Source organism: Bufo bufo, chromosome 6, assembly GCF_905171765.1.
Source record: "Bufo bufo chromosome 6, aBufBuf1.1, whole genome shotgun sequence".
Taxonomy (NCBI): Eukaryota; Metazoa; Chordata; class Amphibia; order Anura; family Bufonidae; genus Bufo; species Bufo bufo.
Window position 1 is genome coordinate 69,826,548 of NC_053394.1, and position 19,789 is coordinate 69,846,336.

At 41.5% G+C, this 19,789-nt stretch overlaps 1 protein-coding gene across 1 annotated transcript in view; it reads right to left on the reverse strand.

Annotated features, from left to right (window-relative positions):
- The window catches only part of SEMA4G (semaphorin 4G), a 209,045-nt gene that overhangs the window by 43,178 nt on the left and 146,078 nt on the right, over nucleotides 1–19,789 (reverse strand). The window contains exons 9-11 of the mRNA XM_040438633.1: nucleotides 8,943–9,106; nucleotides 1,053–1,197; nucleotides 544–766 (exon numbers count right to left, since the gene is read on the reverse strand). Of these exons, the coding sequence (XP_040294567.1) occupies nucleotides 544–766; nucleotides 1,053–1,197; nucleotides 8,943–9,106 (532 nt within the window). The remainder of the gene's footprint in view (nucleotides 1–543; nucleotides 767–1,052; nucleotides 1,198–8,942; nucleotides 9,107–19,789) is intronic.

Sequence of the window (19,789 nt, forward strand, 5' to 3'; positions counted from 1 at the left end):
TTTAATGTTCAGATAAAAGAGTTTGGAAACTTCCGAGAATGTAAAGGCAGCCTGTATTCTGCTGATAGACTTGCAGATTAATGCGTGCCATACACTTTAGATGGCAGTCAGAGGATGTGTCCTGAATAGGGAGCAGGAAGTAAACTCAAGCCAAACACCTCTGATGGTGGCTTATCTCCTGTAACAAATTAATCGGGCATATTGAAATCTAACATGCTTGAACTTTTATTCCTCTTACATCTACTGTTGCAGGAAAGTTGGGACATTCCCATACACATTAGATCAGGCATCCTCAAACTGCGGCCCTCCAGCTGTTGTAAAACTACAACTCCCACAATGCCCTGCTGTAGGCTGATAACTGTAGGCTGTTCGGGCATGCTGGGAGTTGTAGTTTTGCAACAGCTGGGGGGCCGCAATTTGAGGATGCCTGCATTAGATGGTTGCCCAGTTCGGCAAATGTCAATGTCTATGGGCACCTTAAAAGAAGTGAGCTATAGCACTTATGTAGAGAGCAGTGGTAGAGTGGATGTTTGGCCTACAAACCTGTTCCTAGGAACAGCACATCATACTGTTCTTTATCCAGGGCTGTGACTCTATCTACAGCGATATGGGTATAAATCATATTCTTCTTGGAGAGAAGCTGTTGGTCACCAATTGGCTTAACCACCTCCGATACAAGTGGATGGAGCCTCACAAAGTCAAGGACATTATTCGGGAGATCCCATGAAGAGTTGTAGCCACTGCTTCGAAATTCATTCGTAATACACTGTCAGGAAAGAAAATCAAGTTATAAAAATATTAAAAGTATGATATTATGATTTCCCTGAACACTTCATGCCGATTTTTCATTAAAAGTCAATGATGACATCAGCATTCACTCAGATAATATTACTTAAATAAAGCAGAAGAACAGGCTAACTTGTGCCATAATTTGCAACTTTCCTGCTGACAAAGTTTTAATTTAGTTTGGGTAAGAGCTAATTGATCAACGATCCAAGTCAAATGCCAAGCGAAGATGTCCCAAAAATCTGCTATAAATATAAATCACTTACTGAGCCAGGCCTTGGTTTTGGAACTTCTCCATTATATTTGGTCCATTTCCTTGAGGAATCTTGATATTCCATATACGGCCCTTCAAATACTTTCTGAATATCAGGTAGGCTATATCGGCAGACTGATGAGATCTTCATGTTTCCCCTAAGTACAAGAATGGGGACACAACCATATAACCAAACTCTCCACTAGTGGGCAACACAAAGCTCTGAAATCACTGAACAATACTTGATGACAGAAGAAAGCTAACAGACCGTGAAGAATTCGGAGATGTAAACAGGGCAGAAAACAATTATTATGGGTTAAATTTTAAAAAAAATCCTGTCTTAGGCAAGAAAATGACATACCGAAGCCGTTCTCTGCATTACATGACGAGGCGTAACAGAATGGTTAAAAACAAAATCCATGAGCGAGCAATTATTCTTCTTTATTTAGATAAATATACTTCTAGCGCCCGGCTCAAATGAAGTAATGTACATGAATGTTCTGATTAACAGAGAATGAAGCAAACAAGCAAATTATTTACTGCTGTGTGCTCCATCTCCAATTCTCATTTTATACCATTTATGCAATTCCCGAGCAAGAAAGTGCCTCAACCGGGAGAGGAATGACAGAAAGGATTACAACAGGGGGTTTGAAATTCTGCATTATTGTGCGACATTGCATGGACCAATAGCTCCTTGACAGACTAGAAAATTATTCTTTATTATTTTGGACAGCTAGACATTATTGACCCGCGCTCTATCCCAAAGCTGGCAGTCATCCTTAATTTGAAGTAAGAAGTCAGTGTACCGTGCTTTCTGGGTACCAATGCATATTGTGGGCCATGGGGAGGATTTTTTGAGATTACCATGGTTAGAGGTCAACTGAAAACGCAATGCTGGAAGGATTTTTGACAAACTGCTGGGTCACATCATAGAAACAGTTATTTTAGTTGCTGTAACCAAACCCATTTTTGACCAATGGGATTCCTGAAGTGAATTTCCTACATTGCAACTACTTTTTTGCAGATTTATTACTGGGAACTCGTGTCAAAAAGGTGGCAAGTTTGTGCAGTTACTAATGAAAGCAAATCCTTCCACATACTGTAGACTGCCCGTTCCCCTCAATGCCTGTATCTCCAGACAGCCTCGTATTCCAAATGTTATATATTTTGTTCTCATTAATATAGACAACAAAGGTGTACCTATCCAGGGAGGCGAGCCATATGGCTGCTAAGGGGCCCCTGTATGCAGGAGGACCTGTCCAGGTTGGCTGCACCCATTAACAGGGTTGGACTGGCCAACCAGAGTACCTGAGCATCCTCCAGCGGGCCCAAGCTCTGACAAAATAATAGACCAGAGCCCCTAAGGTTTAGCAGAAGATAATTTGGAAGAGACATTGGAACTAATACCCAGATAACCTGTTAAATCTTACTGATTAACCTTGCATGTGAAATAACAATTACTTAAAAGTGGACATCCATACTATACAGAATAATTTGCTCTGGTGGGCCCAAGGAACTTTAGTCCAGTGTTGCCCATTATTTCATTGGGTGGTGAGAACGTGTGTAATGGACGGTCCTACAAATAAGTAAGCGTCTGAAGTAGGTTTAGATGGGCGACTGAAGAGCTGATTGTCGGGAACCGTTCTCTCCCAACAATTGGCTGCTCGTTCAGTGAAGGAGACCACGCATTTACATGCAGCACTCTCCTTCACTGTAGGAGGCGAGGGTTCGCTATAGTGATCCCTCGTCCTCATACAGAATCATGGTTTCTGAGCAGCAGATCACTGTTTAGACACTACGATCTGCTGCTCAGAAGCCATGAATTGGTGGTGGCTGAACGAACTACAGGAACACCCGATGAACAAGCGTTTCACTCGTTCATTGGCTGCTACATTTAGATGGTCAGATGATGGACGATTATTGGCGTGTCTAAATCCACCTCTACTCCTAAAATTTACATTTATCATGGGATAGATGAAAACTGTCTGGTCACTGGGGGTGCCACCAATCATTAGTAATTTCCTCCTCACTGAAGTCATGCAGTGAGAAGGAATGGGGGGCTCGGTGGTGGACAAGAAGTGGGTCCACATGCAATCATCGATTCATCGCCTTTCCTGTTTGAATACCCCGTTTAACTCAGGGATCATGGAAAGGAGATGGAAGCAAATAAGCACCAAGAGGTGGGAAGCGTTCACCAGCACCAGAAGGGGGCGTCCATTTTATTCGGTGCAATGGCGCTTCTCTTTGCTAGACAACACTAACAATACACATAAAATGAGCTCAGACAAAACATAGCACTGTTGCTTACCAAAAAGACATGCACTTTTTACGGCTTTGTGAATGGTTTAATTTTGCAAAAGTGGCAGATGGATGATAGCAATCAAGAATGTAGAAACAAGCTGGCCGTAGGTGGTAAGGAATCTATTCTCCCTCAATATTTACTTGATAATTCACAAGATATTAGCAAACAAACCACCATCTGGTCGGGTATTATTTGCTATAATCTTGGCTATATTTCATATAGTTTTCTTTTGTGGTAATTTTGGGCATCTGTTAATAGAAAAAGCTTCTATTCAATCAACATGCCCTGTCTCTCTTCACTGTCACTACATAAAGGGCTGTCTCGTATGAAGTCGGTGCCAAGCGTCACAATTCCAAACATAACCGGTGCTAAGCTGGCATCGGTCCAGGAGATGGGACCGTTAGGATAAAAATAGCTCTTATTTGCTAATGACTGCTAATTATTCAACTCATAGAATCGCTAATGAGAACTCATATGCTGTCAATAATTTGACATTTACTTTACTTTGTGGCCACAAACTTGTCATCCAAATTGGTATAATATGAAAATGCATGACATGTAATGTTGTAAAACATGCATAAACCGACTGTCAAGTCAGGAGCTAAAAAAATTATGCAAGTCAGCACCTACGGGGATGATTACCTGCTATTATCCTACTCCTGCTCCATTAGGGCAGAGCTGTGATCTGTGACAACAGCTCAGGTACAGTGCCTACAGGGAGTCTGCGGTAGTCTGAGACACACCCCCTCTCCCATCATTGGTTCAAGATGGTGCTCCTCCCACACACAAATACAGCTTTGCTTCCTCTCATTGGCTGCTGTATAAACATAGATCTGCCTCAGGAAATTCTTTCCATTTCCGTATAAGCAGAAGAATTATAAAGTAAAGTATAAAGAATACAATAACGGAAATGCAACACATATACTAAATGGAATCAGAGTAAGGCCTCATGCACATGACCATAGCCTGTTTTGTGGTCCGCAAAACATGGATACCGATACCGGCCATGTGCAAAATGCGGAATGTAACGACAAGCGCACTATAAACAGTCCTATTCTTGTTCATAAAATGGACAATAGGACATGTTAAATCTTTTTTGCGGGTGCCACGGAACGGACATACAGATGCGGACAGCACACATTTTGCAGCCCCACTGAGGCAGATGCGGACCAAAAATACGGTTATGTGAATGGGGCCTAAAGTAAGGGGAGCCTGGAGGATCGCTTTAATGGGGTTTTCTGGGATTACTAAGGTTTTTAATGCTCATGTAGTTGCTTACCTCAAGTACATCTCCCCCATGCTTTTTCTTTTCAGTTTGGCCTCTCCTGACCTGTTTTTCAACATGCCAACCAATCACTGTGGTTTGTTTCCATCCTGTATGCAGCGCTTGTTACCCTGTTGCTATATGCAACCAAACCCATGATGCACTTCTCCTTTCTCTGCCACAGCTTCAGCACCGTTCGTAACAACGCCCAGCTAGTTTATAGCTCCTCCCACCCAGCTGGTTACATAGACACTCCCCCATCACTGCCCCACCCATGGACATAACATCACAGGAAATAAGAAAGAGCTACATGGACATAGTCATGTGACCACATCCCAGAATGGAAGATAGGAGCAATAAAAGTAAAATAAATTCATCACAAAAGTAGAACTACCTTCATAAATGATTATTTTAAAGGATATTTATGCAAACCAGAAAACCCTCTGAAGGGTTTGGGACAACAATCGGATGTCCCAAGGCTAAGGAACCTAAAATGGATAGCTGTAAGGATTGGCCATGTTGTATCAGAATGTCCCACTGCCCTCATACGCATTAGATTATCTGGTTTGGTGAACTTTTATATGTCTTTGGGCAACAGTAAAAGCTAAAGTGTTCATGTTCTACAAAATTAGCAGCTAATATGATCTTGCACTAGACCTTCTGAGAGTCTTTATGAGGTCAGGATGTACAGTATACATAAGTAAACATGTACGTTCAAGGTTAGTTTTCTACTTCAGGCGACTTTGGATTTCAGCAATTTGCTGTAGAAGATGCTTGCAAATTTTCAATTTTATATTTCCATTATACTTATACTTATACTTGCAGATGCGAATTGGCAAACCAGTGACTCATCAAAAAGGAAGGGCAACCCATCTGAAAACAGCTGCTTCAGGGTTCTTGATCCTAATCAGTACAGATCAAGGTAATGGTTTGCTGGATGAGATGCCTTAGATGCAGCTCAGGAGGGGGGGGGGGGTACTAGTTCTCATTAAAGGTGTTGTGTCATTTCAGACATTGTAAGATATGAGCAGGTCCAACCTCTGGGATTCTGGTACGCTCTCCTGAACAAGGCCCCCAAAGTGAGGGAGAGTGAGCCGCGCATGCGGTTCACTTCTATGGGAGTTCTGAAAGTAGCCAAACGAGAGCGCTTAGCTATTTTTGGAAGCCCTATAGCAGTAAATGGAGGGTGGACTTTAGTTTTTTTTGGGGGGGGGGGGGGGGGGCTGGTTCTGGAGATAGGTAGGGGTTTTACATCTGGAAGTCTCACCTATCAGACATTGGTGGCATATCCTAGCCACCAATGTCTGAGATGACACAACCCCTTTAAAGAGACCCATTGGGCCCGTGGAGACTTTTTTCAGACAATGTTCCATGTAAAAAGGCTTCTTTGGGCATCTGATAATTGGATCTGAAAGTCATTCTCTCCAAACCTGATGTTCTTATAGAAATTATTATTAATTTCACCAAGGGACTCTTGCCATGTGGATATTTATTACTGAATTTAAAAACATTCATTTTTTTCTCTCTTAATTTTAGCCCTGAAAAGGGGATATTAGTGACTAGAAAGCAACTTGTCAACAGATAAACCCAGGGGCCATATATTTTGTAGACGTGTTCTCCACTAGGCGGGAAAACAATGGCGCATGTCTCCATCAAACTTGAATAGTGTGATAAACATTGTGTATTTCATTTCTCTACACCAGAAATATTCTCTGTGTGACAGGTTAAACATCTGGAACGTTTAAAACTGGAAGTCAAGCATTGAGATTCACACTGAGAGGAAAACAGCATGACAAAAACAATCTCTTCATAGTCAGGAACTGGTCATGTTCCACTGATTAGGGTAATATTTAGGCCCGCAGGCATTTAACCATTTCAGCAACATGCTGACTAAATACTGCTGCATGTGATGTCTATAATAAAATATTACATACATTCCAGCACACACTTGGAGAACCATACAGTTTCAAATTAAGGGGCACCTTAAAGAGTTACCTGGCATCAACCCTGACATGTCTATTTTGTTAACTACTTGAACGATCCTTGTAATAATTCTGGAGCATCTATTCTTATGACTATGTTGTACAATTCGTTTATTATTCCAGCTTGTGGTTATGAATAAATTGCTAACTAGTTTGCAATGAAGATCCATCTAGGTGTCACCAGTTGTGGGTGTGTTCCTGCAAAGTCAGAGTCACAGACATGTCAGGGGAGATGGTCGGTCCTCTAGACCTTTATGGTCCATACCACTGATCATTCTAATTCCCATAATGTGCGTTATAGTGAATAAGATCATGTGAAGGCCTGAGAGAATCCACAAATGGGGGTGGCATACAGTATCTAACAGCTACCGTATTTATAATCCTCCTTGCAAGCACTGGGAAAAGCCATTGAATGGACCTTTGAGTTTAGCATTCCCTGTACATCTGCAAAACTTCTTAAAGGGGTCGGCCCATCTCACACATTGGTGGTATATTGCTAGGATGCCACCTCTCGGACCCACACCTTTCTCTAAAATGGGGTCCCCTAAGCGAAGGAGAGTGCACCGTGCAAGCATGGCCATCTTCTATTCACTGGTATGGGAGTTCTGAAAATAGCCAAGAGCTTGCTTAGCAATTTCCAGCAGTCCAATAGGGGTGAATGGAGAGGTGGCCATTCAAACACAGTGCGTTCGCCATTCACTTTTATGGGCATTCCGAAAAGAGCTGAGAAAGTGTGCTTGGCTATTTCCAGAACTGTCATAGAAGAGAACTGTGCAAATGCAGCCAGCTTTCCCATTCACCTCTATAGGAGTTTTGCAAACAGCGGAGCCGGCGCTGTAGAAGTGAATGGAGGGTGGCTAAACTTGCACAGGACACCCTACTTTTACTTTAGAGATAGATGCGGGTCTAGAGATAGGTGCGGGTTCCAAAAGTGGGACCCGCACCAATCTGACAATACTGGCATATCTTAGTGAGATGCCACCCCTTTAATGGCAGCTTTATATTCATATTCTTGAAATTCAGTAAGAGCAACAGTCTGAAGTCTTCTTTAGAACAACGTATGCATTCTCTGAGGAGTGTACTACAATGTCAGTAATAGTTGTCCCATAAAGTCCTAGCCACAGAGTGCCTCAAAAGCCGGCTACAATGAGTTTCCCAGTGCTTATAAGTTTAGGCCTACATTCAGCTTTTTTTTTAGAAGATTTAACACAAATGCTGGCTGTTGGCTGGACAAAAAACGTTGCATGCAACGGTTTTTGTCCCACCGAAACTCTGCATTTATGCCAGAAATCGACTGGATCAAAGCTGGACCTCCCATTGTAGTCAATGGGGATCCGGCGTTGAACTAGAGGATCCAGCGATCTGTGAGATCCGGCAGGCTGCCCTATGCGGGAACAGCCTACCGCAGATGTAAACAGGGCCCAAGTCAAACGGAAGGAAGGGGCCATATAGCTCTGAAGGATGCCACTGTATAAGCATAAAGTGGCATTTGTCAAACCTAGGAGCAGTATAAAATAGCGTCTGTTCTGCTATGCCAGGGATGCTCAAACTGTGGCCCTCAAGCGGCTGACAAAACTACAACTCCCAGCATGCCTAAATAGCTGTAGGCTGTCCAGGTATACTAGGAGCTGTAGCTTTGCAACAGCTAGAGGTCCGCAGGTTGGGCATCCCTGTGCTATGCTGTACAGCAAAAACACCCCACAAGGTACAGTGACATATACCAGACCAACAGAGGCCAAAAGGACAATCTTTTGGGTCTATAGATGTGAATGTAGCCTTGTAATCACAAGTGGGGCCAGTATGTGACCACTAAAATCAGTGACTAAGCAGAGTCACAAGTCTAAATAGGAAGAGGAATCCCTGACAGAAGAGATTGGAGAGATGACTATGTCTTTGTTGCATCGATCCCTGCATGAATGGTTAATTCTGACTTCAGAACATACCGATTGTACAGAAACGTCGGTGATGCAACTCCATACACATACTTTAAAAGAAACAAACACCAAAAGGAATGGTGGCAATGACAACATGGGAAACAACAGACTAACAAAGGGTCGACATGTAATTCAGAGGAAGTGACCAAGAAACCCATCATTCTGAAGGAATCAAAGAATTGTTGAAAATGTGATAATCAGTGTTCCTGTTAGCAGGGGCTTGTGCAGTGGTCAACCACATTCAAATGTATTGTATCATATCTTCTACCTCTGCCAGTGCCCCAATGGTGACCTATATGAAAGATTGCCGGGTAAAAGTACTTAAAAACTTCACCCCTTATAATCTCATTGGTCCCCATAGTAGGACATGGCTTCAGAAAACTTACAAAATATGCCACAGTAAAGGAAGACTAAAACATACCATTGAAAAACAAAGGCCGCATAGAAGATGGTTGCTTCCCAATTCCCCATATCCAGGGTGTAGACACTCTTTAAGGTTTCATAGTATGGACTGGAGCAGAATAATCTTGCTTTCAGGAACGAAGTCCATTTCTTCTGCAGAATCTTCTTTCCTCCTATATCACTCTGAAATGATAAGGAACCTGCATTAATATTTTCTAACCTGGTAGCCATAGGACTTTCCTGCATTTATGCCCTGTGTGATTTGGGGTTTTAACTAGGGTTGAGAGTACTTGTGTTTTCAAGTTCGGCGTACAAGGTTCGGGTTATCTAAGAATTCTGTTATGGATTCCACTGCAACACTAGTTTTAACCCCTTGTCCTGGACTGGCTCAGTTTGAAGGACAGATTTGTGCCCACCAATCTGTACTAATTGCCTGACGTGGGAATTATTCATATCAGCCACAACACATGGACAACTTTTAGCATGGAGGTGGTGTCCATAAGGATATAGACCTGGTGGCTACTGAAGACAATTAACTAGAAAGGTCTCCAGGCCCATGTTCTGTGAGACAGAGACCAAGATAGAGCATGCAGAGGGTATGTGCCGAAAAACGGTGATGTGATATGGGTCTGTGTACAGTCCGTTGTGCACATCGACAAAAACTATGGTCCTGTGAATAAGTGCTCAGATGACTAGATGAGAAGGGTCTTAGGTGAAAGACAATATGGGCTCCTGTAAATCTGGTACTGATTTTGAACTTCCCATGAAGGAATGAATAAAATTTAATTGTAAAAAAAAAATTGCCAGGGACAAATATTCTAACTTTTTAGATGGATGCATCAAATTGACAAACTGCAATCCAAGCCTTGCTTGGAAAATGAACGATTAATCAGAAAATTATAATTTTCCTGAAAAAGTTATAATAAAAATAAATGGCCTAAAATACATAATGTTCCTACAGAGCCGAGAGCTGTGGTAGAAGTGGCTGGGCTCTAGCTAACAAGGGAGGTGACTAATGGGTGGGGAGGGGGGTCCCTCCACATTGGCTCAATATGCCCTTAACGTAGATCTGAAAAGCAATGATCAAAACAGAGGACCCCTTTGACGTCTGGTTCCAAGTTAAAAGAAGAATTTAACAAGTTACACCAGGATTGTGTGCAAACATCCAGCATGCTTATCTGTTAAAGGTCCAGTGCCCTTATGCTCCAATCAGATACGGGAGCCCCGGAGGCCATTCCAGTGACTCACCGACTACAACACCTACATTCCTGATACAGTAAACAAGCCGTTATCTAGGAACAGTATCACAAGCTAAGAAGAAAATTGTGAAATGTCTCCTAATCAGCTATTTGCAGACATGTAGAAATGATCTCTGCTTTGTCTAAACCCAGCCATCTCCCCATATTGGAATATTTGAGTAGGCTAATTTTACTCATTGTAAGTTTACTAATTAACAGAAAGCGAACAATTTTATCAAAGTTTATTAAGTCAAGCTGCAATGCACAATCTTTACGAGAAAACTCATGGCGATGTACTCGTGACCTGCCGTGCACTGGGATTCACAATAAGGTGAACCAGAGAATCAGTGATTTATTAATTATTATTTATGATTATTGACTCCCAACCTACTATATGTTCACCTTCACAACCAATTATTTGTGTGGCTTCAATACATCTAAAAGGTAAATGGGCTATCCAGGAAATGATAATCCTCAAGATAGGTTATCCTTATCACATTTGCAGGGGTCTGAGTCCTGGGAGCCGCCACACTCACCTGGGCTCTGGTGAGCGCAGCAGGCTCCCAGCAGCTCACTGAGCACAGCGCCATACAGCGGCTGTGCTTGGTAATGCAGCTCAGCCCCATTCACTTCAATGGGGCTGAACTGCAACTAGGCCATGTGACCGATGTACGGTGACATCACATGGCCCAGGAAGAGGCCACAGCGCTCACAGCCTCTCCTAACAGCTGATAGGTGGGGGTCCCAGGTCCTGATCTGATATTGATGACCTGAGCATAGGCCATCAATATTATTTCCAGGATAACCCCTTTAAAAATGAAGCAACTTTATAACAGGTCTCGATTACAAATGTCCTCTTGGTTTTGCAGCTCTTAAGAAAGTTCTGTCGTCTGATTCTGCAGTCATTGTCCCTTTCATCTGCCCCCGACTTTGTACTAATCTCCTAAATGTACGTAGAGGACAGATGTATGACCGCAGGATAGGACTACACAGAATTGGTTGGACATAGCCTTTTAATACAGCAAGTTTTCCAGAAACCTTATGTAAAACTACAGACCATCACATGACAAATTCAGCTACATGCTTTGATGAACAATACTGACCTATCTATAACCCATATCACATTGTTGTCTTTCACTAGTAATTATCTCCCCACCCAAGAAGTCATAAATTCCTAGATCAGATGGCCAATGTTCTTGGGAGCATAGACTGGAATTTATACTCTCATTAAACCATCTTGGGCAAATGATAAAGTAAAAAAAGAGTAAAACATAAGATTGCAAATAAAATACTAAATACAACATCCAACAAACTGCTAACAAAAGTATGCTTGCGAGTGTACAGATGAATTATGTCTCTATGTATGAAGGCCATGAGCACAAGTCATCGTCTTCTCCGACATCAATAGAGCTTGTTTTTTCCATTACATATAGGTTTTTACAGAACACAATTACACAATATAACATGGGAGTATTACAGTATAAAAAATCCAGATCAGACTGGACAAATATCCGGATCACACAACCTAAACTATTAGCATCGTCTGGTACTAAGTAAAACATAAACTATCCCAAAGGGCTTTAAAGATATAAAATATCTAAATATTTTTACATACAAAGGTATGTACTATGTGAACTTTAAGCACACATCTATGTTGCATATTACAAATATGTCATTTTAAGTAGTCACCTGACGTGAGAATGGGTTCCAAGGTTTTACTGAATCTTTTCCCGCAAAACTATAAACCAATCTGCTCAGATCCTCCTCTATAACATGGTGCTTTTAGATTAAATAGCATTTTTGTGTTGATAAGTCCTCGTCACACAATGCGGATGACACCTAATCTCTGTACCAATAGCTCTTCACAGGAGGTATTAAAAATAAAATAAAAAAAAAGATATAAATGTATATATTACAACTACATATCAATCTGCTCAGCTCCTCCTCTATAACATGGTGCTTTTAGATTAAATAGCATTTTTGTGTTGATAAGTCCTCGTCACACAATGCGGATGACACCTTATCTCTGTACCAAAAGCTCTTCACAGGAGGTGTTAAAAAAAAAAAAAAAAAAGATATAAATGTATATTTTACAGGTTTTACTGAATATTTTTCCACAAACTAAATATCAATCTGCTCAGCTCCTCCTGCTCTATAATACACTGCCCGTAGATTGCATTTTGTGAAGACAGGTCCTCTTTAAGGGTACCTGCACATGATGCAGATAACGTGCGTTTTTTCTGCACAGATGTTTGCGCAGGAAAACCACATACTAATAATTACACAAATCTCATATACATTTTGCTTCCATGCAGAAATTGACCTGCTGTATGGATTTTAAAATCTGCCGCATGCCAATTGGTTGTGTGACTCTGCACCTTCTGCAAAGTGGTTTTCCCCAAAGACTTCAATAAAGTTGTTAACGTAAACAGACAAAAAACGCACCAAAACAACCATATATAGTGCAAAATTTATGTGCATTTTTGTTGAGCTTTGGTGCCGATTTCAATGCAGATTTTCTGCATACAAATCTCCCCCGTGTGCAGGCACCATAGAAGTTCCAACTACAGAATTAAATCAGTGTTTGCACTGAGAATTCATAGCTCACAGTGACGGAATAGCTATTATTTGGGTTTCCCATCTTATCATAGCAGGTTTCAGGCATCCATAGACATTAGATCACATGTGATGGGTTCTGCCACTTTATCTTCTATCTTGGATATTTTAGCATCTAATTCATTTGATTTATCCTCTGGGCGATGCGCGATGGAGGTGACTGCTCTCCTCCTTCTCTATAGAAATTAACCTGGTTCAGATTAGGCATGATGACTAATGGCCGCACAACTTCCAGCCAGTACCTTGCATGGGGGGGATCACCTTTTGTGTTTACCAGCTTCAGCACGTCCACAATAATTCTGCAGTGTCTATGGGGAAAAACTATAATTTAAGAAAATACAGTCCTCAATGGGGATATATGTAGGACACAAATCGCACTGCTACCACTGAAAACGAATGTGCTGTAATGTAATGTGTTTCACATGTGACAGAGTGCGGTCTCTTCTCGCTGCAGGACACAGACTCGAGATGGGCGAGACCTTCTATTAAAACCATCATCAGCAGCAAGGAGAGACTATGCCTCTTTTTCCCCGTTTTAGAGATGTGCAGGGGTCTCGGCACTCTGACCCCCAATGATTAAAACCTTTGATATCTCACTATAGCTTATGAAAGGCTTTTTTTTAAATTACAGATACACTTTAACACTACAGGAACCCTCACAAATCAGACAAACAAGGAAGCCAAGTGGCTTTGCTTGGTACTGCAGCTAAGCCCCATTTGGGATAAGCTCAGGACAAGTTGCGGCCCCTGCTGATAAGTCTGCGTCTTGTTGAGGTTTTACATGACTCCCATATAAGTGAAAGGAGATAGTTGCACATGTGGGCTGCCACCTCCATTTAGTCTCCATCTGGATGCAGTGACCTAGTAGTAGACATGCCATACATATCGAAAATTACAATAGCCCTTTAATGTAAATTCCTAAAAAAAAAAGAAAAACACCTTAATGACTCAAGGGACAATTTGGTCAATTCCCAAAACGGAGGGGAATTGGAAGAGCTGCTTACAATGTAAATGACAGATGTATTAAAACCATTTATTCTCTAAGCTTTCATTTAAGCCATATGGTTCAAGAGTCTGTAGCTTAAAAATCCAGAACATCCCTCTCTTTTGCAACGTTCTGAATTTATCAGAACGGGTGCCAATAATGTGTTCAATGGGTGTGAAGATCAATTTGGAGGGGTTCTTGTCGTGATACACTATGCTTTAGAAAACCACGCGTAATGTTCCACCGGTGTTTGTTTAAACACTCCCTGAGGGACTGGATGGTACGTCTCACATACTGTAGACCACATTCGCATTCTAAAATGTAAACAATAAATGAAGAGCAATTCACAAAGCTTTTTATGGGGAATTCTTCTCCCATTACATTGCTCCTGAAGGTTTTAGTTCGATTGGAAATTATGGTACAGCACTTGCATAGGGTATGGCTACATTTGTAGCTACCCACACAATCGGGGTAACATCTAGCAGTAGTTGTTGATGTCAACACTTTCTTTTACAATTTGCTCGGTGATAGTATGTTCTTCAGAGTCCTTGCTCTCCTAAAGGTAATTTGTGGTCTAGATAGAATAGCCTCCTTAAGGTAGGGGTCTTTTTTTATTTTTTATATATATATGTTTATATATGTTTTGTTAACATACTTCTCAGGACCTCATGATTGGGGTTGTAGGTAGTAATAAATGAGGATTTATACTTCTTGGTGTCCTCCACTTCTTTGGCTTTGTCCTTGATCATCAGGCACTCTTCCTGACTGCTAACTCGCATAAAAGCACCTTCAATGATCCCTCTAGGGTATTTTTTTATTAAAATATCTTGAACGTAAAATTTGACTCTGTGAAGTAAAATCACTCATAGTGGTGCAATTCCTTATTAGCCGTTCAAATTGACTAAAAGGAATATTATCTTTCCATTTTTTATAGTGCACACTTCTATAGTCTGTTGCCATTGACTTTTTAAAAAAACATCTTGGACATGATAGTTTCGGTGTCCGAATATAAAATCAAATCCAGATATTCAATGGATATGGTTGAACTATTGGCTGTGAAAGTAAGATTCCATGTGTTGGCATTGAGGTGAGAAATTAAAGCCTGGGCCTCTTTATTGCTGCCTCTCCAAATGAGAATCAGATCATCGATGTAATGTTTGTAAAAAACGATCTTGTCCTTCCAGTGGTGTCCACTGTAGATATATTCCTCTTCAAAGCAGCCCATGTACAGATTCGCAAAACTTGGTGCGAATCGCGTCCCCATCGCGGTCCCCTTCCACTGTATATAGATTTTACCCCCAAATGAAAACACCTTGTGTGTAAGGATAAAATGAATTGCATCCGAAATGAAAGTTTTATGCCTAGAGGAGAGGTGACGGTCAGTCTCAAGATAATGACGTGCTGTACTGATTCCTGTGGAATATTGGAGTACAATACAGCCACATCCATCGTCAGCCAACTATAAGATGGTTGCCAATTGATGTCCTTCAATAATGAAATGAGTTGTGAATCTCTTAAAAAGGATGGAAAAACATCCACGTAATGGGAGAGATTACTGGTTAATGAAGTTATCCCAGAAATAATTGGTCTTCCCGGTGGGTTATTGGTGTCTTTATGGATTTTTGGTAAGTGGTAAAACAATGCAGTATCGTTATGTATTCCCTCTCTTTTTTTGTTAGAACGTGGTCCTCCTCAGCTTGTTTCAGCAGGATAGTGAGGCTCTTCTTATCTTCTGTAAGTGGGTTGAAGGGGAGGGGTTCATAATACAATGGATCTCCTAGGATCCTATTTGCTTCTTTTATATAATCATCTTTATTTTGTAGTATTATTCCTCCGCCCTTACCTGCATTCCTGATGACAAGAAGATCATTGTTATTTGGCTCAATCAGTGCGTTAAATTATTCATGATTTTGAAATTTTTGGTTAATATTTCTCATTTCTTTGGATACTAATGAGAAAAAAGTATTAATGTGATTCCCTTTGTGATGAGTGGGATTGAATGTTGATTTTGGTTTTAAATTAGTGTGAGTGGTAGATGAAGGGTCCATGCTTCCTGGGTCATCCTCTTTTGTGCTGATGTTAAGTTGTCTGGTTCCAATGGTGAAATGCCTTTGAAGTGTGCTGTTTCTGATGAAGGTGTTAAGATCAACAAAAAGCTCAATTTCATTGAATTTTTCGGCAGGACAAAATGACAGACCCTTCTGGAGAACAGATGTTTGGGCCGGGGTAAGGCTAAATCCAGAGAGATAATATTTTTTTACTGTTGAGCAATTTTGTTCCTCTTGGGGCTCTGAAGGTTCTGTGTGTTCCTCTTTATGTCTCTTGTTTCCGTTGGCATTCCGGTTTGCGGACCCCCCCCTCTCCGCTCTCTTCGGCATTTTTTCCTTTTACTCCCTTCTGGATTTGTCTTATCGTGGGTTTGAAGAAATCTGTAATCATTGTTGTGATGCCTGTAGGTTGTCTTAGAACATATGTTGCTTGCGGGGTCAAAGCCCCGGGAAGCGGTAAAAAAGACACCAAATGATTAACGGTGTGGTTGGAGGATGTTTGTGGATCTTCCGAAGTGCTTATATTGTGGAGAGTAAGGAGAGAATCCTCAAGAGTGGAAGAGTCGATCCTGGTAGGTTTTGAAGCCGATGGTACCGAAGGGAAAGAGGTGGTAGGTAAATTGAGGGGGCAACATTGGGGAAGACTGGAGGGGGACATAGGAGGGAAACACTGAGTGGGGGGTATAGCAGATCGAGTGAACCATATTGGAGTGCCTGTTTGGGGGTGGTTTGGATAGAAAAAGGGCATGGCAACGAAGCAGTGGCCCCAGTCCTATGGTCGGAAGAGGACGAGGCAGGTGGAGTAATAGGCTTAGTGAGTAGCCCACTGTGAGTGGTTTGGATTAGTCGCTGGCTAACCAGAACATGGGGAGAATGAGGACGGGGACAAGTTATAGTGGATTGAACTGTGGAGAGTGGACGCCATTCAGGTCCATAATTGGAGTGGTTACTACGGTATCTGGTGAACATCTGGGAGTGGTGGACAGAAGATTTAGCACGGGCCCTGGATGTACTATGGTCCACAGAGCCCGTGGGAGTGTTGGATCAATTGTTGATGCGGGAAGGTGTGTGAGGTCTTTTCCTCAGCCAGAACTTGACATTATCATTCTGAAAATCAAATCTGTCTCTGGATAGTTTGGAGGATTTTTTACTGATGATGTCACGCTGATGCTGAAGTAGTCGACTTGTAATAAGTCTGTCATATTTAGATAATCCATATGCATATTAAATTTAGTCAGATGATAGGTGTCGCAGTCCCTCCTGTGAGATAGGTGAGAAGATCGGATAGACTTTCTGCATGCGAGGCTATTTGACAAGTCTCTGTTTTCTTCTATGTATGTTGTTGTTTGGCAGGATCTCACCTCTCCTCAGGTGCCGCTCGTTATCAGTGATGAGGCTCTATTTAGATCCGCCTCACACTGCTGTCCATACGGTTGATAGTTTCTGCTTGGAGTTGCTAGTGCTGGTTTGTCTAGGATCTCCTGCTTCTCCATTCATCTCTAAGCTAAGTACTTGTTGCCTTTGCTGTTCCTCATTATTTGGTGTGTGTTGTTTCTAGGCCTCAGGAAGACGCAGGTTCCTTCCTTCTGGAAGGAACCAGCTGTCTCATCCCCTGCTACCTATCCTAGGGCTCGTCAGTTTTAGCAGGGCTTTAGGTATCCGGTTTATGAGTATTTCCACCATCAGTATCTGCTCATACTGGCAGGAGTTAGGGAAAGGCCTAGGGATTACAAGGAGGTCACCATCCCTCTTCCTTAGCTTTTGAGGCCTAGATTGTTGTCTATTCGTTGTGGTGTGTATTTGGTGTTTTCCCTTCCTATTAACCTGTGAAAAAAGGTCTGTGAGTGGATCTGATCTTTGAGGGTGTTGCACAATGATTCACGTTTAGCGCATAAACGTTTCATCATCCCTCTAGCACATTCCAACATATAATTATCCCAATCCTTTGTACAGTCTGCATCATTCTTAAATGGGCTTTCGATTCTAAGCCGCAGGCCACGTGGGACCAAGAGTTCCTTGACGTATACCTCAAGCAAAATCCAGTCAAGGTGATGTTGAATCTCCTCTTTGAGAACAGATTCTAACTGTTTTGGGAATTGACCAAATTGTCCCTCTTTACCCCCGCTGGGACCCCTACATTGATCTCGCCCACACTCCCAACCTTTGTCATCCCCCAATTGTTATTATCACTATATATATTTCTATTACATTGCAATCACCAATTCATTAATTTATTATTAATAAATTAATGAATTGATCACCAACTGTCTATTTTCACACAAATATATTTTTCTCTTTCTTAATTATGATTTTATATCATTATAAGTGTCCATTCTCCCAGTGACAACCTTCCCCATGCTTATTTCACAAATGACCTTATACTGTATTTCACATATATCTGTTCCCTTTCATTTCATTTTTATTCAACACTGTTGTACCTTTAGTTGTTCAGCCTTTCACACATAATTTCTCTCTGCTTATCACACACAAGGTCTATTTACCTGTCCCTTGATATCTATATTATTACTTATTATATTTCCTCTACTCTCTCTCTCAATTTGTCTCCCACCGTTACAAACTCCTTATCACCCGTCCATTTGTTCATTGGTCACTTCAGTTCACATTCCGCATCATCCTTCACTCTTAGCCCATCATTCAGTATCGCAATCCCAACCTGCCCAACAGCTGGCCTCTCTCCAATCAGCACATCCCTCTCCTCCCACACTATCACCTTAACTTCCTGTAGTAAGCGCGCGCTGTGAGCACACAGCGAACCGAACGTCCCACGTGTCAGCAAGCAGCGGCCGTGACTCTGATTCAGCTGTTAACTTCCAGGTACCTTTCTCTCCCTACAGGTTATTGATCCCCGTGGTGTCTCACCGGCGATTATGGAGTAGTTTGTTTTCCTTAGATGGGCATCCTGAGTTGGGACCTTGTTTATTATTATACTGTCTATTCAATTACCATTATAAGTATTCTCTATCTTTGTCCTCTTGTAGACGAGTATTTTAAGTTGGGAACCTCATTACTTTTATACTGATCTTATATACAATTATATATATATATATATATATATATATATATATATGTGCCCCATATGTAGTAGTTGGCACCTATACCAGGTAACTAACCTTGATACATGTGATCTGACAGTATCCCCCCCCCCACGACTATATATATACTTATGGGATCCGTTCTTGGGGGCTGTCCTTTTATTTGTACATCTGGAGATCAATTCTATTTTTTATTTGTTATACTTATATTAATACTTATTTTTATATCATATATATCGTATTACATACTTTTACATACAGTACAGACCAAAAGTTTGGACACACCTTCTCATTCAAAGAGTTTTCTTTATTTTCATGACTATGAAGGCATCAAAACTATGAATTAACACATGTGGAATTATATACATAACAAACAAGTGTGAAACAACTGAAAATATGTCATATTCTAGGTTCTTCAAAGTAGCCACCTTTTGCTTTGATTACTGCTTTGCACACTCTTGGCATTCTCTTTATGAGCTTCAAGAGGTAGTCCCCTGAAATGGTCTTCCAACAGTCTTGAAGGAGTTCCCAGAGATGCTTAGCACTTGTTGTCCCTTTTGCCTTCACTCCGCGGTCCAGCTCACCCCAAACCATCTCGATTGGGTTCAGGTCCGGTGACTGTGGAGGCCATGTCATCTGGCGCAGCACCCCATCACTCTCCTTCATGGTCAAATAGCCCTTACTTTCAAAGTTTTCCCAATTTTTCGGCTGACTGACTGACCTTCATTTCTTAAAGTAATGATGGCCACTCATTTTTCTTTACTTAGCTGCTTTTTTCTTGCCATAATACAAATTCTAACAGTCTATTCAGTAGGACTATCAGCTGTGTATCCACCCGACTTCTCCTCAACGCAACTGATGGTCCCAACCCCATTTATAAGGCAAGAAATCCCACTTATTAAACCTGACAGGGCACACCTGTGAAG